The 27,205-nt window shown below is 56.0% G+C and overlaps 1 protein-coding gene across 3 annotated transcripts in view; it reads right to left on the bottom strand.

The window, feature by feature from the left end:
• The window catches only part of ACSF3 (acyl-CoA synthetase family member 3), a 63,945-nt gene that overhangs the window by 4,430 nt on the left and 32,310 nt on the right, over nucleotides 1-27,205 (bottom strand). Inside the window, exons 7-11 of one of the 3 annotated variants that reach the window (XM_059998820.1) lie at nucleotides 12,273-12,399; nucleotides 4,802-4,936; nucleotides 4,250-4,361; nucleotides 1,964-2,020; nucleotides 916-1,817 (exon numbers count right to left, since the gene is read on the bottom strand). In XM_059998820.1, the coding sequence (XP_059854803.1) occupies nucleotides 1,993-2,020; nucleotides 4,250-4,361; nucleotides 4,802-4,936; nucleotides 12,273-12,399 (402 nt within the window). In that variant the 3' untranslated portion in view covers nucleotides 916-1,817; nucleotides 1,964-1,992. Of the gene's footprint in view, nucleotides 1-481; nucleotides 1,818-1,963; nucleotides 2,021-4,249; nucleotides 4,362-4,801; nucleotides 4,937-12,272; nucleotides 12,400-27,205 lie in introns of those variants that run through there. The other 2 variants (XM_059998818.1, XM_059998819.1) reach the window with 2 other exon arrangements.

The following is a 27,205-nucleotide window of genomic DNA, read 5'->3' as shown; positions in this document are numbered from 1 at the left end:
GGCAGGAGGGCGCTGGGGTGGACGTTCCTCCGAGCAAACGCTGTGCCCAGGGCCGGCCTCGCGGAGTCACAGGCCGTGCGCACAGGGTGGGGGAGCAGCCCTGGCCCCCACGTGCTGCCCACCAGGTCCTCGGCTCTGTCCTGGCTTCCGCCCATCCTCCCCACGACACCTGGGCCTCCAAGGGCGCCTCTGCCCTTGGCTGGGGAGGGCAGGGAGCCTGGGGGCCGGGCAGCAGGGGCAGGTGTGGGGGGGTCTGGGAAGGAGAGGGAGACATCCAAAGACCAACGGGGGCAGGGGGTGTCGTGGAGGGAGCAGTACAGGGGAGGGGAGGGGGGTCTGTGGGGCCCGGGCTGCGGCCTCGACAAGAACACTGGCCCCAGAGCCCAATACTGGCCCCCTGGCCCATCCCAGAGTGTGCCGACCCCTGGTCCAGGAGGCCCCCTCTGGGGGCCGAGGGTCCTCTGGTCACATGAGCTGCGTCCCTGGCCCTGAAGGCCTAGAGAGCCTCTGCCAGGGCTACAGGTGCCGGACACCCCAGCAAGGTGCTCGTGTGGTGGGAAACGCCCTCCCCTGGACGCCCAGGACCATCGTCCGTGTCCACCAGAGAGACCCCCGCCCTGTGCACCGTGCACACGCGTGCAGACCGGGCCCTCCCTGTGCCGTGGGCGGGGACCACGCAGGCCCTGGGAAGGAGCGCAGGACAGGTGTCTGCTTCTCTGTGGAGCCTTTATTGAGTCTCCAGGGAGACCTGCTTCCCCGGTGACACCTCCAGACCCGCGGGGACCTGGGAGGCGGGGACTGCAGAGCACATGGAGCTGTGCGGTGTGCCGTGGCCACGAGGCTGGGACAGAGGGCACGAGGCGGTTTCCTTCCAGTCAGGCCTGGCCAGGCGGGAAGCCGGCTCACTGGCGCCCAGTCTCGGGGGCAGCCCAGTCGCGCGGGTAGAGCTGCCGGACAAGGTCTTGCTTGTTGACCTTCCCCATCTGGTTCCGCGGGATCTCCTCCACCAGCAGGAGTTCCGAGGGCACCGCGTACGGGGCCAGGACACCACTGCAGAGACAGGCCAGGCCTGAGGGCAGGAGCCACGGGCGCGGGTGGCGCCTCCGCAGCAGGTCGGGGCCTGGTCCTGGGCATGGAGACGCCCCTCTGCCCACTGGGGGAGAGGGTGAGCCTCACCCAGGGCCAGGCCTCCCGAGACCCCGCCCCGGAGCCCCTGAGCTGGAAAGAACTGGTCCTACCTCGCGGTCCATTCACTGCAGCCCTGGCCGGACAGCTGGGGGAGGTGGGTGGGCATCTCACAGACCCCTGGGTGCTATGACCACACACGCCGGCTGGAGCCACCCTCCCACCCCAGAGCCATCTGGGTCCAGCAGCTGGCCTGCAGCCGCACCCCAAGAGGAGCACCGTTAGACAATGCTCCCTCCTGTGAACGGCCACGTGGCGGGCCCAGCCCCAGGCAGCTCTGCACACCACGCCCAGGCTTCTCCTGAGCAGAGCTGCCTGCTCCTTGCTCGAGGGCCGCACGTGGGGCCCTTCAATACGGAACCAGCAGGTGCACAGGATGCTGCCTGGGGTGGTGGGGAGAGGGGCCACCCATCGTGGCCTCCTGGCGCACAAAGGCTCCTGTGGCTGCTGCCAGTGACGCAGACAGCGGGGCATCGGGCAGTGGGGCTCTGGACAGCAGCACCGCGAAGTCTGCTCGGAGCCCGCAGGAGTAGGGACAGCCTTGGCCACTCGGGACGTGTGCAGCAAGGGGCCGGCGAGGGCGGGCAGAGGAACCCCATCCCTTGGCCTCAGTAGCTGGTGCCTACATCCACCTGCCCACAGATGGAGAGAAACGCTGTTACCTCGGGGCAGCTCTGGCGCAAATCACCTGCCCCGGGCCAAAGGTCACGGAGGTTCCCCCAGGGACACCCGCTCCCCGCCCCCCGCGGCACAGCACCGCCTCCCAGGCGGCACCCACCTCCTCTCCGCCCACCAGCGTGGAGCGGGTCAAGGGGCAGCCGCAAGGATGCAGGCCCTGCGTGAAGAGTAGGTGAGGCGGGAGTGGAGCACGAAGGAAAAGGAAACCCCGTCTGTCTAGAAGCCCAAACCCGGAGAAGGTCTCCTTCAAGGATGAAGATGAAGTTAAAGGCTTCAGACACAGGAGCTTGGGGTCCCCAGCAGCTGACCCACTCCCCACACTTGAGGGTCTGTGGTGGGAGGGGCCGCCATGGGGGGAGAGTGCCAGACAGGATACGTGTCATCTTCCTTATTCGTGAATCCTCCTTAAGAGATAACCGTTTGAACAAAAAGTGGGGCTTGTAACGACATAAAAGGTAGGATGACAGCGCACAGGCGGGGTGGGGTCACAGCAAAGGCAGGACACACAGCCGGAAGCCTAACTCACAGCCACCACGAAGAAGCAGAAGCTGAGGACGTAGAGGGACGCACCCTAAAGCCTGCAGACCCGCAGATTCTGAGAACAAACCCTGTTCTCCTACGAGGGGCGTCAGCTTAGCAACTGGTCTCATAGGAAACTGTCAGAGCAGCTCCCAGGCCAACTGAAGCCCTGGGCAGGAGCACAGCAGGGCTGAGTGGTTTGTTACAGAGCCAGCTTCCCTGTGGGAAAAGCCGCGTGGGCAGCGGCGGCCTCAGCTCCACCGCTCAGCCCCGTGGGGAAGGGAGGTGGCCCGGGGGCCCAGCAGCATCTCCCCTCCACGGTCTGATCGGACAGCAGCACCTGCGCCATCTGGACACCGGATTTCTGAATTATCCCCGGGGTGTAAGCCCCACGTGGGCCACTGCAACTGGACAGTTTGGTGCGCGGGCCACGTCCCAGACCGGGAACGTGGTGCTGCCACCGAGCCCAGAGGCCACGCCGGCCCCCCCAAGTGTCGCGGTGCCTGAGCTGGGGCGGGGGTGCCAGCCTCCCCCACCTCGGCTAGGAGCACAGCGCAGGGTCTGCAGCAGGACGTAGGACAGACCTTTGCTTGGCGGTCTTGTAAGATTCAAGAATCTTCAGAAATGAAAAAAATGGCAGCAAAAGGGAAGACATTATTAAAAAAAACAACACCCTTTAAAAAAGACCCCCCAAATGGCAACGAACAGGACACAGAAAGAAAAAGCAGCTTCGCTGAGCCAACGTCTGAAAGCTCGGAGGCCCCTCCCCCACTCCCCCCATGAGGGGGCGGAGCCGGCCCTGCGCTCTGAAAGGAAGGTCCCTGCCCTCCCTCCAGGGCGTGGGCAGCCGCGGGGTCACTGTCCAGTGACCGCCCCGTGGGAGGACACAAAGCCCAGGGAACCGGCCGCGTGGAGACTGCAGGCTGACCACCCGCCCCAGGCCCGCCCTGCTGGGAGCATCTCCCCAGGGACCCAAAGCCTCAGCACACAGCGCAGCGCTGCCCCAGCCGGGCCCCTGCGGTGAGGGGACGACGGGAGCCCCGGGCGTGGCCCAGGAGACCTGCTCTCAGCACAGGATGGCAGGTTCTTTCTTTAACAAAGCAACTGCTTAACCAAAGCGGCAAAGCCGACTAGAATCTTCTTCGTGCCTTTGTGAAACTGCAAAGTTCCCACTGTGATTTTGCAAATCCAGGGGAATCTAATCGCCCAGCTGTGCTGCCCTGATAAACAAGGATTCCTCCTGTTTGTGAAATCACGGTGGCTGAGCCACAAATATCTTCAGTGCAGAGGAGGAGGCAAGTCGGGTAGGGGGTGTGGGGAGAGAGGACCAGAAGGAGGGACCTCTTGGATCTAAAATAAAGGCCTTGGGGATGTAACTCACAGCTCCTTTCTGAGCTCTGGCCTGGGGCCAGCAGCGGCGCCCAGGGGCCCGTGTGATGCCCTGCGCTCTGCACGTGCTTCGGGCCCAGCAGCGCCCCGAGCCTGCTCAGCCCACGCCCTGGGGTCCCATCGGGATGGCTCTGAGCTCAGCTCCTGGGAACGGACCTTCCCTGACAAGGCTCCTCCTACACCCAGGAGGGGACGCACTCACTCACCATGGGACCCCGTCCACCTCTGACCCGGCCTCGGAAGCTTACACCTGAGTCAGGGGTCGGGGTCCTGCATCTGCTCCCATCGTCACGACACAGCTTCCCTGGGGCCCTTTGCACGCGCGTATGAGTGTGTATGTGCGCATGTATGTGTGTGCGTGTGCACGTATGCGTGTGTGTGCGTGTGTGTGTGGTGCGGGGAGCGCAGCTCCTACAGGACCACGTCACCTGGCCCTCAGCCCCCAGCCCGAGACCCCGCCCACCCGCCCGGCCCTCACCTGGCCCACTCTTTGAGCTCCCTGTGAGACAGCGAGTGTCCCTCTTGAAGGGTCACCACTGCGGTGACCCGCTGGCCCCACGTCACATCTGGAACTCCGATCACAGCCACGTCTGTGGAGAAAGAAGAGGGTGGGGGACCTCAGAAGCACAAGAGGGCGAGCACCGCAGGCTGCAGGGCAGCGGGCACCTGCAGGAAACACCTGGGACCCGCCGCCCCAGGGAAGCCCGCCTAGTGGCCAGAGACAGGGGATACGGAGCCTCTGAGGGGCCAGGACGTCCCAGGACGCCACCACTCCTGAGCACGGGGTCCCGGCCTGCACCTGGCCAGCCTGGACCCAGGCGGGGGGCGGGGGAGCAGGCCGACTGTGGGGAGGGGTGGGGAGGGGATGGGAGGCAGGCCCTGGTGCTGTGCCCCCTCATGGGTACCTGGTCCCCGTTTTGTCAACAACACACACACAGGAAGACACATCTGGACTGGTCCCGAGACAGCCCGGGTGGCCGAGTGCAGCTGTGTCATCCAGAGGTCAGGGTCCGGGCACCTGGCCGCTCACCCGTGATGCTGGGATGGGCCAGCAGGAGCCGCTCCACCTCCAGGGCGCTGACCTTGTAGCCGCCACTCTTGATAATGTCCACGGACGTGCGGCCGCGGATCCAGTAGTTGCCGTCCTTGAACACGGCCGTGTCACCTGGGGAGAGGCTCGGGTCGGTGGGAGGCACCTGGCTCGGCCGCAGTGGGCGCTGCACACGCATGTGAGTGCCACCCTCCCCGGCACGTGTGGGCCCCGCATCTGGGAGCGTCAACGCCTTTCTGGGACGAGGCAGCAAGCAGCAGGCGGACGGCTGGGACCTCGCATGACGCCACGCCAGACGCCTCCGTGGCCCTGCCCCGAGGCAGGTGGCGGCGTCCCACAGGGCCAGGCAGGACCCCCGTGAAACAGCCCAGGGCCACGGAGGTAGGAAAGAAGAGCTTCAGGGCCTCCCTGGGGTCCTGGCCACAGCAGGCCCTTTCCCAACAGGGCTCTGGGCCATACGCCGTGTCACACGGGGGTCTGGCAGGAGGGAGGCACCCCGCCCCCCCCACCCGCCACGCTCAGCGCCGGGGCTTCCCCTCCCACTTCTCCTGGACGTGGTCCTGGCGGGAGCCCTGCCCAGCTAAGGACCCACGCGGTCCCACCTCAGGAGGCGCTAGAGACCTGAGCGGGGCGGGGGGGGGGGGGGGGGGCGACGAGCTCAGTGAGGGCGGGGCCGCACGCCAGACAGGGCATTGCGGTCGGGGGGGTGGGGCTGAGTGTGAGGGTGCACACACACGTGTGCACGGACGTGTGAGCCTGTGCACGTGGGGACGCCCACCGTGCACTCTGCGAGCGGCGCTGATGCTTCACCGTCTGCTGTCACACACCCCAGGCTGCACACGGGTGAGTAGCTGGAATAAATCATCAATACTTCATGATACATCACACCGTCCAGCGCAGGAGGCCCCTCCGTCAGCTCGCACTCCTGGCGACCTGCCACGCGGGGCGTCCCAGCCTAGGAAATGATGGATGGCACTGCCTGGCTGGCTGCGGTGGGCTGTGATGCAGCAGGAGCCGGGCTCCTGCAGGTGTTCCGGACAGAGGGATGGAGCAGGTGGCCGGCTGGCGGGCAAGGATGCAGGCGTGGAGTAAAAGGCGGGCCACAGGGACAGGACGCAGTCTGCCCCCATCCCATGAGGCCCACCGGGGCCCCTCTCCCATTCCTGCTGTGCGGCCCCGGCTCCAGCCATGTCCCCTCCACACTGGACAGCCACTGGGTCTCCTGACGGCTTCCCAACCACTGGACACCAGCCCCTTAAATGCACCCAATGGCCCAGCCAGGCCTCCGCCGGCCAGAGACCCAGCAGTGTTGGGGGTGGGGGTCACTGCCCTGCCCTGGTCCTGCCAGGGATGCCCCCATTGCCCATACCAAGGCCGACATGGCTTCAGGGCCTCTGGCCATGTCGCCTGCACCCTCTTTGCTCTGTGTGACGCCAACTTAAGTCAGGGTGAGAGTTCCCCACGGCTGCACCCACACGCCCTACGGCAGGGCCCCCAGCCACGGTCTTCACCCCAGGGGTGCTCACACCCGCTACCCCATCTGCGGCATCTGGTTCTCCATCTGCCCGATCCCCTTCACTGTCCCTCTGCTCAGACATCACTTCTGTGGCATCTCCAGGTGCCCCTCCCCACGCACCAGCTCACAGTTCCAGCGGCTTCCTTGCACTGTCTCCTGTCACCAGCTCTTACACTGACCCTCACCCAGCCTGATGAAGAGCAGTGAGAATTAGGATCTTCTCTGAGAAAAGCCAGGCACCGCAGTGGTAGGGATGGCGCTGAGGACACACGGACACTGTCCCGGGGGAGGTCTGGGGGTCTGTGTGCTGAGTGAGGAAAAGCCCCGCGGGAGAGCCCTGCTGCTTCCCGGGACCACCGTCAGGCAGGGTCGCCGACAGATGTCAACACCACCCTGGACTACCCGGTGGCCTCAGTGTGATCACACACGTCCTCGTGAGGGGGCGGGGCAGAGGGATATTCGAGACACAGAAGACCCAGGAGGGGCCCCGTGGAGACGGAGGGAGGAGGCCCCAGCGGCTCTGTGCCCCTCACACGTGGCTGTGCAGGAGGCCAAGGAAGACGCTAGAAGGAAGACGAAGACACGACAACCTCCCAGAGCAGAGCCTCGCCTGAGCACACAGCTTGGTTCTCTCCCTCTTGGAGTAAAATCAACAGCAACTGTCGTTTTCAAGGCACAAAGCCACGCACAGGAGACAGGAGAGGGCGTGATGGTGAGGGAACTGGCGGCTGGAAAGCAAGCGGACAGACCCCGCGGGCTGGAGGGAGGCTGTGTGAGGCGGGTTACGGCCAGGGTGGCAGGCGCCCTGCAGGAGGTGGCGAGGACGGGCCGAGCGAGGAACAGCGGCACCGGCCCCCAGCGCACGGCCGCCGGTCCTTCTCTGCGGACGGAGGAGGGTGGACGGCGACACGGGAGCCCATGGGCCCTGAGCAGCGGTGGCTGGGCCTCCCCACCCCCTCTTCTTGCTCTCAGCCCCCGGACCCTTGCTGGGCATCAGAGGGGAGAAAATCAGCCATCAACACCCGGAATTACAAGACGTGGTCTCCAGAGCCCCCGGGGTGCGTGCCTGTCGACTTCAGGGCTCCCAGTGCAAAGGGAAGATTCTCTAGGACCTCAAGAGGGGAAAGGTCACGACGCGCCAGGAATAACGCAGCTGCAGCCGGCAGCACACGTGGAGGCCTGACAGCAGTAAAGACAATTTCTAGCCCAGACTCCTGTACCCGGCCCAGCCAGGACGAAGACGCTGGCAGACACGAGCTCTCCAGAGCTCACCTCCCACCCGCCCAGCCTCAGGAGGCTCCTGGGGAACGTGGCCGACAAGGAGAAAGGAGGCCGGTGGGGGCTGTGCACTGGAGTGGGCGGCAAGCACGGGGGGTCTCCCAGGAGGACTGGAGGCCAGAACAGAGGGGCCCTCCCGCCTCGGGAAACACTGCGGCTCCACGTGGCTCAACCCTGAACGGTGTGTCCACAGGCGTCTGGCAGCCTCCAGGTGGCCAAGATGGGCACGGCTGGGGTACGAGGGCCACGCGTCCTTCTTCCCAAACCAGACAGACCGCTGGAGCCTTCCAGCTGCGCACATGGGACCTTGATAAAAACAAAGATCTTCTGCCCAGAGGTCTGAGGCCGACCAGGGTAGACACAGCGGCCAAAAGGCAGCGTAGGGACTTTCCTGGCAGTCCGGTAGTTACGACTCTGCGCTCCCAATGCAGGGGGCCCAGGTTCGATCCCTGGTTGGGGACCTAGATCCCACATGCCACAACTAAAGATCCTGCACACCACAGCTAAGACCTGGTGCAGCCAAACAAACAAACAAACCAACCCAGAAAAACAAACAACAACAAAAAACAAAGGGCAGCGCAGAGGCCCAGCAGGAGCGCGCAGGATGGGGACACGCCGTCCGCACAGAAGCCACTCCAGGTGGCTCGGAGACTTAACTCCAACAAAGCCCGGCGTTTCAGAAGAACATGGAGGAAAAGCTCTTGACGACCGCTGGGGAACAAAGGGACGAGCAGCAGACAGGCCCGCGACACAGCCCCAGCCTCCTGTTCACAGGGCGCCTCCACACAGAGCCCAAGCCCCGCGGGGCGGCGGGGGCCGGCGGGATCGGCAGCCTGACCACACCACACGGCCTGGGGGGCCTGGGGGGCCTGGGGGCCCTGCCCAGGGCTCTGGTCGTACGCGGTCAGCAGACGTGAAGGGGTCGACCACCTCCAGCTACACGTGCTGCCACACCCCTAACACGAAGCCCTGGGCGCCCTCCTTTCAACACGCTGCCTGATTCCTAACTATTGTTGGTCAAAATAAAAGCACTGCTTTCTGGAGAACCACATCAGAGCTCAGCATGGCTCTGAGTGAGCGGCTGGGCAAGAGGACGGAGCTCACGCCTGGGTCCACCCTGGGGCCTTCGTCACATGACAACTGGGAAGATTTTATACTTCTCGTCCGTGTTTGTAAGGGAACGAAGCTTACTGAGGAAACACTGGCAGAGAGAAAACAAAGGGACAGACAATCACAGAGACAGCAGCTAGCGTCTGTGCCTGGCGGTGCAAACCCGCATGACGGCCACACACACACACACACACACACACGCGTGTGGTGCACGCCAGCAGGGGCTCCCTCACGCCAGGATCACTCGAGTCGTGGCTGCAAAAGGCTCACGATCCTCCTGGTCTGGATGCACCACGAGGCACCCACAAGCCCAGTGCAGAACAACGGACTCCAATTTCCCACTTTATAAACATCGTACGCGTCGCCCCGCACCCGGTTTCCTTTGAACGGATTCCCAGGAGCCCTCCTGACACACAACCCGCCCGCGGGTGCCAAGCACCTGCCTCACAGCACCAAGTGTCAACTTCGGGAGAATCTCTGCCAGTTTGGTGAAAGGAGACTGTTTCCATACTTGCTCTTTCACCACCAGGAAGTAAAACGTTTTCCGTATTTTTATGTCCAATTGCACTTCCTCTCGATCTGCCCGTGGCCGTGGCTCGTTTTTCCTACTGGGGCTACTGGGCTCAAGGGACCCACTCCCTCGGCCCCAGTTGGCCCTCACCGACTTCTCGGTGGACTCCACGTTCCACCGAGGCTGCAGATCTCGGCCACGTGTGCACCCAGGGCTCTCTTGTTTCCTGCTATATAAATAGCCTTTTATGTTTTCCCCTGATAACATCATGTGCTCATTAGAGAAGGAAAAAAAGGGAGTAAACTCAGCACCAAGATAGCCCCGTTAACGTTCTGCAGGGTTTCCTTACAGACCTTTTCCCCAGTTACCTAAATTTCTTCTACGACTGTGTTGACGTGTCGTTAGGTGTGTGCAGTTTACTACGTCACTTCCTAACAGCAAACGGTGCAAGGAAATCTTCTTTAGAATAAGGCAGAGCTACCATTTCTGTTTCCTCATGTTCAGTCACAGTCTTTCTACCATGTCCAGAGGGTAGGAGCTGTAGCCCAGCTCAGCCCAGTCCCTGCATCCCTGTGTCCTCAGCTCCGTCCGCAGGGTCAAGGTAAAGCCCTGAGCAGAGGGGGGCTCCCGGCACTGCCGTCTCCCTGCCCCGGCCGGCACTGGGCCCGTGTGCGTGTGGAACGTTCTCCCCAGCCTGGCGTGTGCAGGTGGAACACGATCAGGGTCGCTATCGGAGGTGCTTCTGGATAGAGAGCTTTGGTTTCCGGCCTGAGCTGCAGCCAGGACCCCTGGGGCTGGCAAGGAGCTCCCTGGCGATGGAAACCAGGCTTCACGCAGGGCAGGGAGGGTGGCCATGGCTGGCACGGCCGAGGGAGGCCTCTTTCCTCTCGTCCAGACACGGAGGAGGCCTCTGAGGAGAAGCCGGCCGGGTGCGGCCCCTCTCCAGCCCGGGCCACAATCTGTGTGGCAGGAAGGGCTGGCCAGGGAAAGGGTTAAGTTTAATTCATCCTGATTTCTATTTAATATCACGCTCTCCCCCGGAGGAGCAGCAGCTGTGAGCTGATTGCCGCGCTCATTATGCAGCCTGTATTGCTAATGGCCTGTGACAAAGGCACGCGGCTTCCAGGCCTCACCCCCGAGAGCCAATTAAACACACAGACTCCCTTCCTGTTTGCTGCGCATTACAATGAAATTAAACTGAATTTCAAAATCATTTTCTCCTAAAGACATCTCTTTACGATAATTAATGCATGCTATTCCTTTCGACTGAAATATTCATCACGACCAGGGACTAAAATGTTTTACCGCTGACTGCCCTGCACTTCGCAGCGCTGCCGGCCCAGCGTTCAGCGAGCCCTGCCATCTGCAGAATCCACAGGGCTTTGGTTCCTGTGCTTCAAAAAAAAAGTTGCAGCTCTTTAGCTGCATTTAAAAATGAAACAGGATGGCCACCAGGAAGTCAGATTTCCAAGTCAGGACACTCGGAGGGCTACAGGAGGGACCCACAAAAAAGCAAGATTAGCTCAAAAGTAGTATTGCTTAAATACTGCATTTAAAGGACAATGATAGTGGTTGGCTGCCACCAGGCTGGCCTGTATGAACGCGAAGTTTACAAAGGGAAGCCAGGGCGTGTGTGAATGTGCCGCACGGACAGGTGGCCCGGGCTCCTGGGCCCCAACCACAGAGCCCTCTGCTGGCGCTGGCCAGGGCTCCTGGCACAGGCCTCTGCTCTGGGGGGCCCAAAATGGAGCCCTGAGGTCCCCCAGGAGAACCCCTCATGTGCCCCTTCCCCCTCAAGCCCCACCCAGCGGAGCCCCAGCATCCCGAGACCTCGGGGGGTCTGCACGTGGCCGCCGGCTCTGTCACCTGGTGACCTCAGGCCCACGACGGCGGCAGATTGGAGGTGATTTCTGCCCTTCCTAACCCGTGCAGCCTGAGCCCGTGGAGAAGACACGTGTGTGCTATCGGCCGGCCGCAGTTCCCCAAGGCGTTACCAGGCCAAGGACACACCCACTGCGCGCCTCCTTGCCCACCCCCAGGTGCGCCCGGCACCCCGTCACGGCCGCCCCCCTCACGCAGCGTCTCTCTTCAGCTCTGTGGTCCACAGAAGACCTGGCAAGAGGTGCGTTTCTAATTATGAGGCCAGCACATGACGGACGGGGGAACAGGCCTTCCTTTTTGGAAAATACTGCTTTAAGATTATTATTATGAAATAATGCATTTTCAGTACAAAACTTTTAGAAATACAGACAGGCAATAAGAAACAGAGAAAGCCCAGAACCCCACCTTCTGGCTGTCACGAGCTGCTGTTCCGGTGTGTCGTGTGAACACAAACGCAGTGAATCAATGCAGCTGCAACCGTGAGTACACCCAGTACCTGCCGAATCGTCCACATGGATGGGACCGCTGGGACCAAGGAGGGGGGCGGGGTGGACGGAAGCGGTGGGGCTCCTCAGAGCGGGCCCCGGGTGCGCCTGCGGTGAGAGGGCTCCGAGGTTGGGGGGTGGGTGCCTGCCTGCCCACGCACAGACCCTGGGCTCTGGCTCCACGGGCTGCTCTAGCAGGCGAGAGAGTGCAGGGCAGGGAGTAACGTAACGAGGGACCCAAACCAAAGTGCAAACCAACCTCCTTCTATGAAAACGGGGGCGGGGTTACAAAGCAGGGGGTGGCGGCGGCGGGGAGGGCGGGGCGCCCAGGAGGGTCTCGGAGGCGGAGTGCAGTGGTCACTCGGGAAGGAGAGTCTTGACCCACGAGGGGCAGAGAGACCACCTCGTGCAGGGCTGCTGGGCCAAGGGACAGGACGGGAGCCTGGCCACAGGGCTGGGGGCTGCTAGCCCCCCTGCGGGTCATGGCCTCGGGACCTTCCTTCTAGAGGCCTCAGGGGGGCTGGGGTGCAGTGTGGGAGGTGCAGCCTTTAAGACGGGAGCACAAAGTGTACCCCACCCCATCTCTGCCCGCCAGGGAGGATTGTGGGGACGTCCCGGTGCGGTGGTACCCGGGTGACCCTCCCGTCCCCTCTGGACCCTCCTTCCTACCTGTTTTGAACCAGCCGTCCGAGGTGAAGGCGGTTTTTGTTTCCTCCGGCTTGTCCCAGTATTCCCGGAACACAGAGGGCCCCCTGACCAGGAGCTCCCCCTCCTTCTCTTCAAACCCTGGGGTCACCTGCAACAGGAGAGAGAGGTGGGCGTCAGAGCTCGCCCCTCCAGGGCACGTCTCCACCTGCCCCCGCCCCTCCCGAGGCCCACACGCTCTCCTGAAATTAGACACTTGGGTGGGAAAGACGGCAAACGCAGCTTTCCGTGCCCACCTCGGTCACGCCGGCCGCCACCTCCGCGCCTGCCCCGCCCGGGGGGCTGTCCACCTCGCTTCCCCAGAGCTCGCTGCTGGGCCCCATTTGCCTGACTGTCCACCTCCAAAGGCCACGCTCCCGTGAAACTCTGTCTTCAGGGTGACTCTTGGACCGACTGCGGACACGGGAGGAGAGGGCAAGCTGCCCACACCTGCCATGGCTGCTGGAGAAGCTCGGGGTCGGCAGCTTCGGGGTAGGAAGGGAGCCCACAGGGCAGCCCGTTAAGGAGGGAGAGCCGGGCGCCTAGGACAGCGAGGTGGTCAAGAAGCAGGGATCTCAGCGTTTCCCCTGCTGGGAGCACAGCGAGGGCGGGAAGGGGGCTGCGTGTTAGAGGACATGGAGTCGATGTCTGTGATGCCAGGAAAGGATACAGCGAGGCGGCACCACACGCCGCGGGGCCCAGCGAGCCCCTCGGGTGCACCGTCGCTGGCTCCGTGCTCACAGAGTTGGCTGACAGTTAACTGTGACCCATGAGATCAAGTGCCGTACAGGCCTGTTCAGCTCATCAGCTCCCACCTGGGATGAACTTTCCTGGGGAAAGAATATCCCCCTCTTTTAAAAAAAATCAGAGCCCCTTTGAAACGTGCTGTAAAATCGTCTGAGTTGTTTGTCTGAGGCCTGGACGGCAAGCTGGACGCCCCCGGGGCCAACCCTGCAGGCAGAGGGTGAGGAGAGTCTGCCCCACAGCAGCTCTGTTCCCAAGCCTTGCTGTCGACTCATCACCCTGGTTCTCACACAGGAGTGATGTCACCGAGCGGACCGGGCTGCATGTTCTGGGCCCAGCCGAGCTCCTGCCATCAGCCTGCTCAGAGGGGGTGTTTGTTCAACTAAACTGCAGGCTTTATTTGTATTTCACCATTTTTTCCACTGCCATCCTTTAGCTCCTCCACTGCCAAGGTCAGCCTGGCCATGGGGTGGCACACCTGCCGGGCAGGTATACACGGCAAGGCAAAGGCTGTGAAAATAATCTGACGTGGAAACCAGCCCCAGAGATGGCAGGTTGGAACTGGCAGGCTTAAGTCAACTAGATAATAGTAAAACAAAAATACCAACACCCTCCACTGGAACTGAACAAGGTCCAGAGTCTCATTACACGATGTCCAAAATGTCTAGGACACAACACGAAATTGCTCAGCACATGGAAAGCCAAGCAAGTGTCCACCCTTATGGAAAAAGGCCATCAGTGCAGGACAACACCAGACGGCACAGATGCTGGGAGTGCCTGAGAAAGACGTGAAAGCGCATGTCATCAATGTGCCTGAGAAAGACGTGAAAGCGCATGTCATCAATATGCTCCAACAAGTAAGGGAGAAAACACTGCAAATAAGCGGGAATATAAAGTCTCAGCAGAGAAATAAAAGACACAGAGCAGAACCAAATGGAAATGTTAGAACTGAAAAACACAACAACAGAAATAAGAAAAATTTGCTGGATGGGCTCAAGAGCAAAATGGAGATTACAAAGCAAAGAATCTGAGAATTTGAAGACAGAACAATAGAAGTTACCCAATCTGAACAACAGAGAAAAAACTATTGGAAAAATTGAACAGAGTCTCAGAAGCCTACACCAACACCACAAGGGCTAACAGTCACACTATTGGATTCCCAGAAGAGAAGCTAGGGGCAGAAAGATAGTTGATAAAATTTGGCTTAAAACTCTTCAAGTTTGGTGAAATACATTAATGTGCAGATTCAAGAAGCCCCATGAACCCCAAGCAGGACAAGCCCAGACACATCATAATCCAATCACTGAAAACTAAAAAGAAAGACAAAAATCTTGACAGCAGAGCATAACTTAGAGGCATTCCAACGACTACTGACTTCTCAGCAGAAACAATGGAGGCCAGAAAAAAGTGGAATAACATATTTTTTAAGTGTTGAAATAACTGTCAACCCAGAATTCCAAATCCAGTGAAAATAACCTTCAGGAATGAAGATAAAGTGAGGACATTCTTAGATGAAGAAAGAAGAGAATTTGTCGTCAGCAGATCTGACCTAAAACAAATGACTACAGAGTTTTCAGTCAGAACAGAAATGACACCCGAATGAACCTGGAAGATCAGAAGTAAAGGAAAAGCAACAGAACTGGTAAATATCTGGTTGAATAAAACTGACTATTCTTTTCCTCATGAGTACTTTAAAAATATTTTGACCATTGAAAGCAAAAATTGTAACATTGTTTAATGGAGCTTACCGTATACATAGACGTTACGTATGACAACAACAACCTAAAAGGGAGAGGGCAAAGTGACCCACAGAGTGGTGACAAAGATTGGAACATATGTATATGTATAACTGATTCACTTTGTTATAAAGCTGAAACTAACACACCATTGTAAAACAATTATACCCCAATAAAGATGTTAAAAAAAAAAAACTAACCTCATTTCCATAAAGACAAGCAAAAGGAAAAAAAAACCTTTAAAAAAAAATCCAGTTTTAGCAAGAACTTGGCTAAGTCAGTGTAGTAAGAGGCCCCCTCCACCCTGATATCTGCTCACCCTCATATCTGACCAGGTTCCTCATCCCCTACCATCTCGCAGTTGATGTCTGACCACCAGGCTTTCAGAGATCCTGTTAGGTCGGTTTAGCCAGAATCCCCCTGACCCTTGATGTTTCCTCTTTGCAAATTTCCATCCAATGACTCCACCTGCTCCTTGGCTGTGAACCCACACTTGCCGACGCTGTATCTGAAGTTGAGCTCAATCTCTCTCCCCTCCTGCAAATCCCACTGCAGTGGCTCCTACACCCATCGTGACGGTCCTGAGTCGGCCTCATCATCTTTTTTTTTTTTTGCAGTACGCAGGCCTCTCACCACTGTGGCCCCTCCCGTTGCGGAGCACAGGCTCCAGACGCGCAGGCTCAGCGGCCATGGCTCACGGGCCCAGCCGCTCCGCGGCATGCGGGATCCTCCCTGACCGGGGCACGAACCCGCGTCCCCTGCATCGGCAGGCAGACTCTCAACCGCTGCGCCACTGGGGAAGCCCACCTCATCATCTTTAACATGAGTGATGATTAATTTTTCTTTGACAGTACATGTAGTAGGAGTTCTGTGTTCTTCTGGAAGTGTCAAAATGTTGAGTCTAAGTAGATTTCAAAAAGTGAAGTATGTATTTTGTAGTCCCTAGAACAACTACTAAAAAACTAGAAGACATGTGTTCAAAAAGTCAACAGATAAATTAAAAGGGAATACTAAAAAATTGACCCCAAAGAGGGCAGTTAGAGGGAAGTCAAGCAATGAGAAACCAAGGGACAGAACAGTAAGCAAATAACAAATGAGAGGCTTAAATTCAAACATATCAATAGTCACATTAAATGCACATGGTCTAAACTGGCCAATTAGAAGACAAACTTCAGATTATATTAAAAAACATACATCATGCAACTGTGTGCTGTCTATGAGAAACTCATTTCAAATACAGTTACGTGGTAGGTTAGAAGCAAAGGGATGGAACCATATATACCATACAAACATCGATCGAAAGAAATGGAAGTGGTTATATTAGTACCAAACTAAATAAACTTAACAGCAGAATGTTAGCAGCAGCAGTACATGATGATAAAAGTCAATTCACCAAGAAGGCATAGTAATTATAAGTGTGTGTTCACCAAGCAACAGATTTTCAAAATTCATGAAACAAAAAACTGATAGGAGGGGGCCTCCCTGGTGGTGCAGTGGTTAAGAATCCACCTGGCAATGCAGGGGACACGGGTTGGAGCTGGGGTCCAGGAGGATCCCACATGCCGCAGAGCAACTAAGCCCGTGCGCCACAACTACTGAGCCTGCACTCTAGAGCCTGTGATCCGCAACTACTGAAGACCGTGCGCCTAGAGCCCGTGCTCCGCAACAAGAGAAGCCACCGCAATGAGAAGCCCGCGCACCGCAATGAAGAGTAGCCCCTGCTCGCCACAGCTAGAGACAAGCCTGCGCGCAGCAACAGAGGCCCAACGCAGCCAAAATTAAATAAATAAATGTATAAAAAAAAACTGATAGAAGAAATAGACAGATAATTATAACTGGAGAATTCAACACTCCTCACTTGGTGCTTGAAGTAGTAGTCAGAAAACCAGTATGGCTTTGAGAGACCTGAACACTACCATCAACCTTCTTCATCTAACTGACACTTACACCCCAACCAAAACCAGCAGAATACACACTCTGTTCAAGTGCACTAGAACAGTCACCAGGAAAGACCACATTCTGGGCCATAAAACACAGCTTAACAAATTTTTAAAAATTGAAATAATATCAAGTATGTTTTCTGACTGTAGTGGAATTAAACTGGAAATCAATAACAGAAAAATTGAACAACACACTTCTAAATTATCCATGAGTCAAGAAGAAGTCTTAAGGAAAATTAGAAAATTAGAAAATATTTTGAACTGAATGAAATTAAAACACAACATATGAAAATTTCAGGGGTAGGGGCTTCCCTGGTGGTGCAGTGGTTGAGAGTCCGCCTGCCTATGCAGGGGACATGGGTTCGTGCCCCGGTCCAGGAAGATCCCACATGCCGTGGAGCAGCTATGCCCGTGAGCCATGGCTGCTGAGCCTGTGCGTCCAGAGCCTGTGCTCCGCAACGGGAGAGGCCACAACAGTGAGAGTCCCGCGTACCGCAAAAAAAAAAAAAAAAAAAATTTCAGGGGTAGAGCTCAAGCAATGTTTAGAGGGAAGTTCATATCATTAAATGCACATATTAGAAAAAAAGAAAAAAATCTCAAATCAATAACCTAAAGTTTTACCTTAAGAAACTAGAAAAAGAGAAAAAGAAGCCAAAAGCAAGCAGAAGAGAAGAAACAATTAAGATAAAAACTGAAACCAATAAAAATTGAAAAGAGGGACATCCCCGGAAGTCCAGTGGTTAAGGCTCCGCCTTCCAATGCAGGGGTGCAGGTTTGGTCCCTGGCCAGGGAGCTAAGATCCCACATGCTGCCGGTTGTGGCCAAAAATTAAAAAAAGAAAAAAAATTGAAAAGAGAGAAATAATGGAGAAAATTCAATGAATCCTCAAGTGAATTCTTTGAAAAAAGATTTTAAAAATGGATAATCTTCTAGCAAGAATAACAAAGAAAAAATAAATAGAAGACATAATTTATCAACATGAGTTGTGGGAAGTGTATCACTTCAGACTATGCAGACATTAAAAGGTCAATAAGGGAGGGCTTCCCTGGTGGCGCAGTGGTTGCAAGTCCGCCTGCCGATGCAGGGGACACGGGTTCGTGCCCCGGTCCGGGAAGATCCCACATGCCGCGGAGCGGCTGGGCCCGTGAGCCATGGCCGCTGAGCCTGCGCGTCCGGAGCCTGTGCTCCACAACGGGGGAGGCCACAACAGTGAGAGGCCCGCGTACAGCAAAAAAAAAAAAAAAAAAGGTCAATAAGGGAATAATACTGTGAAAAACTCTATGCGCATCAAGTATTCAATTTCTCAAAAACCACAATCTACCAAAACTCACCCAAGATGCAATAGATGACCTGAATAGTTCTTTAACTATTAAAGAAACTGAATTCATAGTTAAAACCTTCCAAAAGAAGAAACCTCTAGGCTCAGACGGTTTCAGTGGAAATTCTATAAAATACATAACACCAATTATATGCAATCTCTTCCAGAAAGTAAAAGAGGAGGGAACACCTCCCAACTAATTTTATGATGCTTACATTACCTTGATACCCAAATCAGAAAGAATTTGCAAGAAAACTACAGAGCAAAATCCCTCATGAACAGAAATGCAAAGATCCTCAACAAAACGTTAGTAAAGCAAATCCAGTACTGAATAAAAAGAATGACCCCCCCACGGCCAAGTGGGGTCTGTCCTGGAATCACCAGGGAAATCATCCGTGCCGTCCACCATACCAGCAGCCTAATGAACAAAACCCAATCAATGCAAAAAAGACATGTGAAAATATCCAAAATCCATTCATGATAAAAAACACTCTCGGACTTCCCTTGTGGTGCAGCGGTTAAGAATCCGCCTGCCAATGCAGGGGACACAGGCTCGAGCCCTGGTCCGGGAAGATCCCACATGCCGCAGATGGAGCAACTAAGCCAGTGTGCCACAACCACTGAGCCTGTGCTCTTTGCCCGTGAGCCACAACTACTGAGCCCATGCACCACAACTACTGAAGCCCGCATGCCTAGAGCCTGCGCTCCGCAAAAAGAGAAGCCACCGCAATGAGAAGCCCGTGCACTGCAACAAAGAGTAGCCCCCGCTCGCCACAACTGGAGAGAGCCCGCGCACAGCTACAAAGACCCAACTCAGCCAAAAATAAAATATAAATAAATTTATATATTAAAAAAAAACTCTCGGCATATCAAAAATAGAATGGAATCTACAAAAAGCCTATAGCTACTGTCATGCTTAATAGTGAAAGACATTTGGTCTTTGCCCATAAATTGGAAATAGGACAAGGACATCCACTCTCACTATTCCTATTTGGAATCATACTGGAAATCCTACTCAGGACAATTAGGCAAGAAAAAGAAATAAAAGGCATACAGATTGGAAAAGAATAAATAAATCTGTTCTATTTGCAGAAAATAATTGTGTATATAGAAAATCTCAAGGAATTAAAAAAAAAAATCCTCCTAAAACTGAAAAACAAATTTACCAGGATTACTACAGGATACAAAGGCAATACACTAGAATCAACTGTATTCCTATACGCTCGTGATAAACAATTAGAAACAAAAAATTCTATATTTACAATCATTGAAAAAGAAGAAGAAGAGGAGAAAGAGACGGAGGAAAGAAGAAATACTTAGGTATAAACCTAGCAGAACATGTTCAGGAGCAGCATGCTAAAAACCTCACACATCCACTCCCCCACCCCCCGCCAAAGCAGACCTAAGTAAATGGAGAGGGGCACCATGTTCATGGATTGAAAAGAGTCATCGAGGTAAAGATGTTAATTCTTCCCCAATTGATCTATAGGTTTAATGCAACTGTGACCAAGATCCCAAAAGGATTTTTAGTAGATACAGACAAGCTATTTCTAGAATGGGTATGAGCAAGCAAAAGAACTAGAATAACCAAAACAAAAAACAAAAAACCCTGAACAAGAATAAAGTTGGTAGAATAACAGTCCTGAGGCTCACGATAAAGCCACAGGAGTCAAGGCTGTGGTGTCGCAAAGGAACAGACACACACACCAGTGGAGGAGAATATACAATCTATACATGAACCTGCTGAAACATGTAAAGTTGATTTTTGACAAAACTGCAAAGAAGAAAGGGTAGTCTTTTCAGCAAACGGTATTTGAACAACTGGATATGGAAAAAAATAAGCTCCAACTAAATGTCATATGTAATGCAAAAATTCACCAAAATGCACAATAGATATAAATGTAAGCCGTAAGACTATAAAACTTCCGGGAGAAAACCTTTGTAACCTGGAGTTAGAGATAACACCAAAAGCGTGATCCATAAAAGTAAGAGAAAGAGAGAAATTAGACCTCATGAAAATTAAAAACTTCTGCTTTATGAAATACAAGACAATGTAAAGACAAGCCACAAACTAGGAGGAAATATTGGCAAATCAGATATCCGACAAAGAACTCTTGAAACCCAACAGTAAGAAAGTAACCAGAGGGGAAGTGGGCAGCGCAAGAAACACCAGGAATCCAGCTCCCACCTGGACAGCAACTGCACAGGCAGGATCTGTCTGATGTAACTATTTTTGAAACCTGGAGTCTGTTGAAGGCTTGCAACTTCCAGGGGAAGGCTTGGAGGGTAAACTGTGGTTAATTTTGGTCATTTTCAGCTCTTAGCTCTGTAGCAGCTACCGCCCCCCCCCCGCCCCCGCAGGCAGCTGTGCATGTATTCCTAGAGCAGCTTGCAGACAGACTGTGGAAGCCAGGGTGGGCAAAACGGACGCAGATCTTCAATAAGATTATGTCAGCAGATTTCTCATCAGAACTTTGGAAGCCAGAAGCAGTGCACCCATATATTCAAAGTGCTAAAAGAAAAAAAAGTTGACAAAGAATCCGATATCCACTAAAAATGTTCTTCAAAAGTGAGGGAGAAATTAAGACATTTCCAGATAAACAAAAGCTGAGGAAGTCTGTGACCACTAGACCTGCCCTGCAAGAAATGCTCAACTGAGTCCTGCAGGTTAAAAGAAAGCACCTAGTCAGTACACCGAAGTTGTATGGAGAAAGAAAGATCTCAACAGAAGTAAATACACTTACTATGACACATTGTTTTCTACATGATTTAGGAGACTAACACATTAAAAAAATTATGTGTAAAAACTAGTATTACAAACTCTGGTTTGTAACTCCAAATCTTGTTTTCTACGTAATTTAGGAGACTAATACATTGAAAAGAATTAACTTATGTTTTAGGGCACAGAACGTATAAAGATGTAATCTTGTGACATCAACAGCTGAAAGGGGTAAGGACACAACTGTAAAGGAGCAGAGTTTTTGCATGTTATTAAAGTTAAGCTGGTATAAATCCAAATTAGTGTTAAAATTTTTAGAAAGATAAATGTAATCCTTGTGGCAACCACAAAGAAATTAGCTGGAGAAAATACACAAAAGGAAATGAGAAAGGAATTTAAACATTTCACTACAAAAAATCAACTAAGGGCTTCCCTGGTGGCGCAGTGGTTGAGAGTCCGCCTGCCGATGCAGGGGACGCGGGTTCGTGCCCCGGTCCGGGAAGATCCCACATGCCGCAGAGTGGCTGGGTCCGTGCACCATGGCCGCTGGGCCTGCACGTCCGGAGCCTGTGCTCTGCAACGGGAGAGGCCACAACAGTGAGAGACCCGCGTACCGCAAAAAAAAAAATCAACTAAACACGAAAGAAGACAGAAATGCAGGAAATTAGGGACCAAAAAAAGCTATATGGCACATAGAACACAAATAGCAGAAGTAAGTCCATCCTTATCAGTAATTACTTTAAACGTAAATGGATTAAATTCTCCAGTCTAAAGACAGATTGGTGGAATGGATAAAAATCCATGATCCAACGACAGTAGACCCTTGAGCAATGTGGGAGTTATGGGCAGAGACGCACCACACAGTTGAAAATCTGCATATAACTTTACAGTCAGCCCTCTGTATCTGTGGTTCCACATTCATGGATTCAACCAACCGTGGATCGTGTAATACTGTAGTGCATGTTTACTGGAAAAAAAACCCCACATATAAGTGGACCCATGCAAACCCATGTTGCTCAAGGGTCAGTTGTATAGCCTTCCTACAAGAAACTCACTTGAGATCCAGAGACACAGGTGGATGGAAAGTAAAAGGATGGATCAAGATATTCCTGCAAATAGCAACTGACCAAAACAGACCAGGGTGGCTGTACTAATATCAGAGAAAAGAGACTTTATTCACACACCTAAGGACAAACCGTCAAAACATATGAAGCAAAAACCCTGACAGAACTGAAGGGAGAAATGGGCAGTTCTAACTGAGTTCCATTCTACCTTAGAAATCCACATCCCTGTGTCCTCTTCCTCAGCACTCCCCAGCACTGGGTGCCCTACAGAGACCTCTTATCACAGTCACTCTTCTGTCTCAGGGCAGGCATTCTGGGTATTGCATATCACCTGTTCAAGTCACTGTGTGCTTGTGTCCTGACAATACCTACTGTGTGTTAATTTACAGACACGATCACCCAACCCTGTGCTGCGTTCACTCCAGCTCCTGTCGTCTGTGGACCCTCCCTTTATTCCTCCATCATCCTGGACCCACAGCCAGGTGCATGCTGACCGCAGGCGAGCAGGCCTGTATGGTGGGCAAGAAGCGGACCAGAGCTCATCCAGTCAGAGCGGACTTCCTGCCCACCCCCAGCACTGAGGCCTAGATTCCTGATTTCACATGGTAAGAAAAGATATTCACAAGCTTCTTCCAGGCAAGTTGCATGAAATGCAAGATACTAACTTTTGAACTCCACAGAACACTTTTTCACGTTTAGCATCTCTGAAATTGGGCTGTGCCTCGCCACGGATGGGACATGGATTTGGCGAACAAGGATGACCACTGTCCACGGACACTGCTCTGCCCCTTCCCGTGACACGCAGACCAGCCCCCGAGCTCGGGAGCTGCTGGCATGCAGGCTCTGTGGCCACAGACACGCAGAGCATAGAGTCAGGGTCTTCTGGAACCGAAACCAACTCTCTGAACGGAATCCCCTCAAGACCCCTCACCTACCCAGCGCCACCCACTCAACACTCCATCTGAGTGTGTTCCTAGGTTCACCTAATACACCCATCATGGGTTCAATGCCACAAAGACACACCTACCCCCCAATTCTAATTTTTGTACAGATCTGCCAGGGAGTCTCTGGTCTACAGAAAGCAAGTATCAAGAAACTAAGACATGGGACTTCCCTGGCGGTCCAGAGGTTAGGACTTCACCTTCCAATACAGGGGGTGCGGGTTCCCTGGTCTGGGAGCTAAGATCCCACATGCCTCACAGCCAAAAAACCAAAACAGAAGCAATACTGTAACAAATGCAATAAAGACTTAAAAAAATGGTCCACTTCAAAAAAAAAATCTTTAAAATAAAGAAACTAAGACACGTCACCATTTTCTTTATGCCAGAGAAAAACAAGGCATTTTTTCATTTCTTCAGGGAGGGGGAAAGTGAACCACCAATTCGAAGTTCTAATAACAAACAACCTAAAATAATGCGTAACCATAAACGCTGGCTTCGACTCAAATCCGTCCTGCGTATCACCAGGTCACAGGCAGAGCCAGGGCGCTGCAGGTTTCTGCCGCCATGCCTCAGAACCACGTGGAGTTACACTACCCATCCATGGCACTGGGCGGGCAGTCCCCGTACTCTGGGGACCCAGCTTGGGTGCAGGGGGCAAGGCACGCATCCAAAACCCGGACTCCCGGCGACTGCGTGGCTTCAGACCACACCTGCCATCCACCCTGCAGTGAAAAGTCTGGGTGCCCTCACAGGGGACCCCGTTCGGGTGCACAGGAACGTCTTGACCCAGGGCACCCACACCTGACACATGTACTCCTCGTTCGAGGGCCACTCTGTCATTGGGCGGCCAGGGCCGTGCCCAAGAGCTGCCGGTGTGAGAACACGTGCTTCCTCATCTGAAAGCATCTCAGAGGCGGGAGTTACTGTAAAGTCCCCGGTGGAACCATGACCCAAGCTCCAAGGAGGGGGAGTTGAGCTGGCGGAAGGTGTGGGAGCCCAGGTGAGGGGGCAGGACCGGGGCAGGGGCAGAACCGGACACACGGCAGAGCCTGTCCCCAAAGGCCTGGCGCCTCTTGGGCCGTGGGCCCCGCTCCCAATGCATCCTGATGGGAGGGCTGTGTAGCTTACCGCCCACTGCCCAGCCCCAGGACAGGAGCCGGTCCTCACAACACGGAGGATGAAGCCAACAGAGGGGGCGGGGCGGCTCCAGGGGGACATTAAAGCACAGTTGGGGGCAGGCAAGCGGCACAGGGGTGCTAAGTGCTCCAGATGCTCACCCGGCACGCCAGGGGGCCTACTGGACCCGCTTTCCCGTGTGAAAGTCCTCACTTAGGGTCCTGCCACCTCCTACCAGGCCCTTGGAAAAGAGGTAGTGGACCCACCTCACCCTAAGAGGCAGAAGCACACGGCTGACGACGGTCAGCTGCTTGTCTGAAGCGAGTGCCTTTGTGGGGACAGCGCCCCACCACTCATCGCAGGGCAGAGCGTTGCCCAGGCCCCACAGGGCCCCTGTCCCCGTCCCCACCTCCACGGTCCGTGCAGCAATCCATGGTCCATGGCAGCGACAGGGGAAGTGGCGAGAGGGAGCACGGGAGAGGCGGGTGGCGGGGGGAGCACAGGCACCCACACATCAGCCCACTGTCCAGGGCGGCAGCTTGCACGTCAGCCACACGAAGTAACTGATTTTTTTTTTTTTTTTTTTTTTGCGGTACGCGGGCCTCTCACTGTTGTGGCCTCTCCCGTTGCGGAGCACAGGCTCCAGACGCGCAGGCTCAGCGGCCATGGCTCACGGGCCCAGCCGCTCCGCGGCACGTGGGATCTTCCCGGACCGGGGCACGAACCCGTGTCCCCTGCATCAGCAGGCGGACTTTCAACCACTGCACCACCAGGGAAGCCCAAGTAACTGATTTTAAGGGGATAAAAGAAAGCGGCGCTCGCTGCCGCTGTCCTCCTGCCCCAGCTTGTCCCACACCCCACGTGGGTGTCTGCATCCTCTGCAAGACAAGAGGATTCCACGTGAGGCCTGGTCACCTCTGCGTTACACGGCAGTGTGGCCCGTATCTGTCAATGGACCCGTCTCTGCTGGCTGGCATTTGGGTCTTACGTTAAGTGAGCAAATTGAAACAATAAATAGACAACTACACCTCAATAACTAAATTTAAAAAGAAGAGAAAGACCACACCACGTGCTTGCAGAGTTTGCCAGCTGGGAAGAGGGACAAAGCAGCATCGCAGCAAACAAAGCCCCCTACCCCATCCCCAGGGCCTCACGGGAGACGGCAGAGGACACCGTGAAGCTGGAACCACCTCACCGGGGCCAGGGGACCCTCACGCTGGGGGGAGGCTGCCCGCTCTTCCAGCCCCTGATGTCCTGCCGGACGAAGCGCAAGACTCAGGAAGCGATGGCTGCAGAGCCGTGGAGGCTGCGGCCAGGGCACCCGCACGCTGGGAGACACAGACGGGGATCCACGGCAGGAGCCCAGCCATGCTCTGCAGGGTGCGCAGGGGACCCTGACCGTACCCAGGACAAGGGAGCATCCCCTGAGCGTCGGGCATCCGGCCTCCACAGCCTCCCTCTGCCCTTGCTCTGGGCTGGCAGGAGTGGACCGGATTCTCCCTGCTGCCTGGGAGCACCCCTTTTTGCAGGGCTCCTGTCCTCCCCTGGGCCTCCGCTTTGCGGGGCAGACACAGGCCCGAGAGCCCCCTGCTCACCACTCCTGATTCTCGGCGGTCGGTTCCTGCCAGAGAAGCAAGAGCTCTCAGGCTTCAGAGGCGGGGGACCCTGACCGCAGCGCTGCACCGCCTGGTGGGCGCCGTCACCGCTGCTGCGCTTCCTTCCCCAGGCTCCAGCCCGGGGGGGCTCCCCACGTGCGGGCTGGAGGAGAGAAGTAAGGAAGGGAGGATGGAGAGGCCCCAGCCACAGACCCCACAGAGAGCTCAGCCCCAGAGAGGCTTTGGCCCACCACCAGCCCCGCTGCCCCGCCGCGGGCTCAGCGCGCACGCCTGCCACGCTGCACACGTCTCCTTGGTCAATGCGCCTGCGCTGACCTTGCGCCTGCCATTTGGGTCAAAGGGCCTGTGACCATCAGGCTTAGGGGGTACTTCCAAGTTCAAGATGTGCCCTTATGACAAGCAAAGAGGACCCTGACCCCAGAGAGCCTGCAGTGGAGGGAGTCGCCACGCGGCGTCATGGGGTGGGGGGGGGGGGGAGGCGGGGATAGCGGCAGGCAGGCAGTGAGAGGAGGACGGATGCTGCAGGAGCCCATGCTGGCCCGCATGGCGCCCTGACAGAGGGGAAGGGCAAGTGCACCGGGAAAGGGCGCGCGGGCTTTCTGCACACTGGTATTTTTGCAACTTCCCTGTAAGTTTGAAGTGATTTCCAATTAAATGTTAACAAAAACCTTGAAGCACACCGCCTGCAGCCCCCCAGATTTCAGAACATGAAAGAGTCCCTGCCGTCCGGACCTGCCGAGCGTGGGGGCGATCAGAAGCGAGCGGGTGGGTTTTCGCTGCGAGTCCCGTCAGGGACAGAGCCAGCACCTTCCAGGCCAGGCGAGCAGCCGGCGTCCTCCTCACCGCCACCGTCAGCAACAGGGAGTGCCTGTGACGTCACAGAAGCCGAGCGCAGGCGCTTCCTCAGCAAGGCCTGAGCCTGGTTCTCCTGCCTTCGGGGCGCACCCCGTCCCGGCCCGTCCTGCGCAGCGCGGGGACCCAGGCGGGGGCTCCACGGAGGTCTCGCCCGCCTGAGTGTGGAGTCTGGCCTTGTTCCCCTCTAAGGGTCCCGGGGGCGGGGCGGTGAGCAATACCCCAGCCGGGAGGCGGCTCCTGGGGAAAGCCACGGGAGCGGGGGAGTGCCCCTGTCGTGCTCCCGGCAGCGGGGAGGGGGGGACGGCGGTGGCCTCTGACCAGCCGGGGAGCGAGCCCAGGCCCAGGCCCACCCCAGCCCCCGGGGGCAACCGGCCTGTGATTGCGCTCTCCGCCCCGGGCCGTCATCGGCCATGGAGACGGCTCCATTCTGGACCGTGTGTCTCACTGACCCCTCGACTGAGTTGGAAACGTTCTAGAGCACGCCGCCGCGAGCTCCAGGTCTCCTTACCTTCACGTTTATGAGGCCTCGCTTGTGGCCAGCAGATCGTCATCCCTGCCCTGTCTCCACCGCCCCCGAGCCCCCACACCGTGGACCACGCGCTTCCTTCTCAGACCGTCAAGATGCTCAGGGCCAGGCTGCCACCTATTCTGAGCGCGTTTCACTGAGGAAACCCCTACAGCCCCCAGCAGGAGCCGGGTGAGGGGGCGGCTGCTTGCCCCAAGTTGCTAAACTTCAGTGTGACTGAGGAGGGAGACGCTGTCCAGCCGCACCTCCTGTCTGGTGGCATCCCTGCCGCACCCAGCATTCCAGGTGCTCAGGCCGGGCAGTGCAGGAGCCCCCCGCCGTCTGTGCTGCTACTGTCTGATGG

This window comes from Delphinus delphis, chromosome 20, assembly GCF_949987515.2.
Source record: "Delphinus delphis chromosome 20, mDelDel1.2, whole genome shotgun sequence".
NCBI classification, from domain to species: Eukaryota; Metazoa; Chordata; class Mammalia; order Artiodactyla; family Delphinidae; genus Delphinus; species Delphinus delphis.
This window is presented reverse-complemented; position numbering and strand designations above follow the sequence as displayed.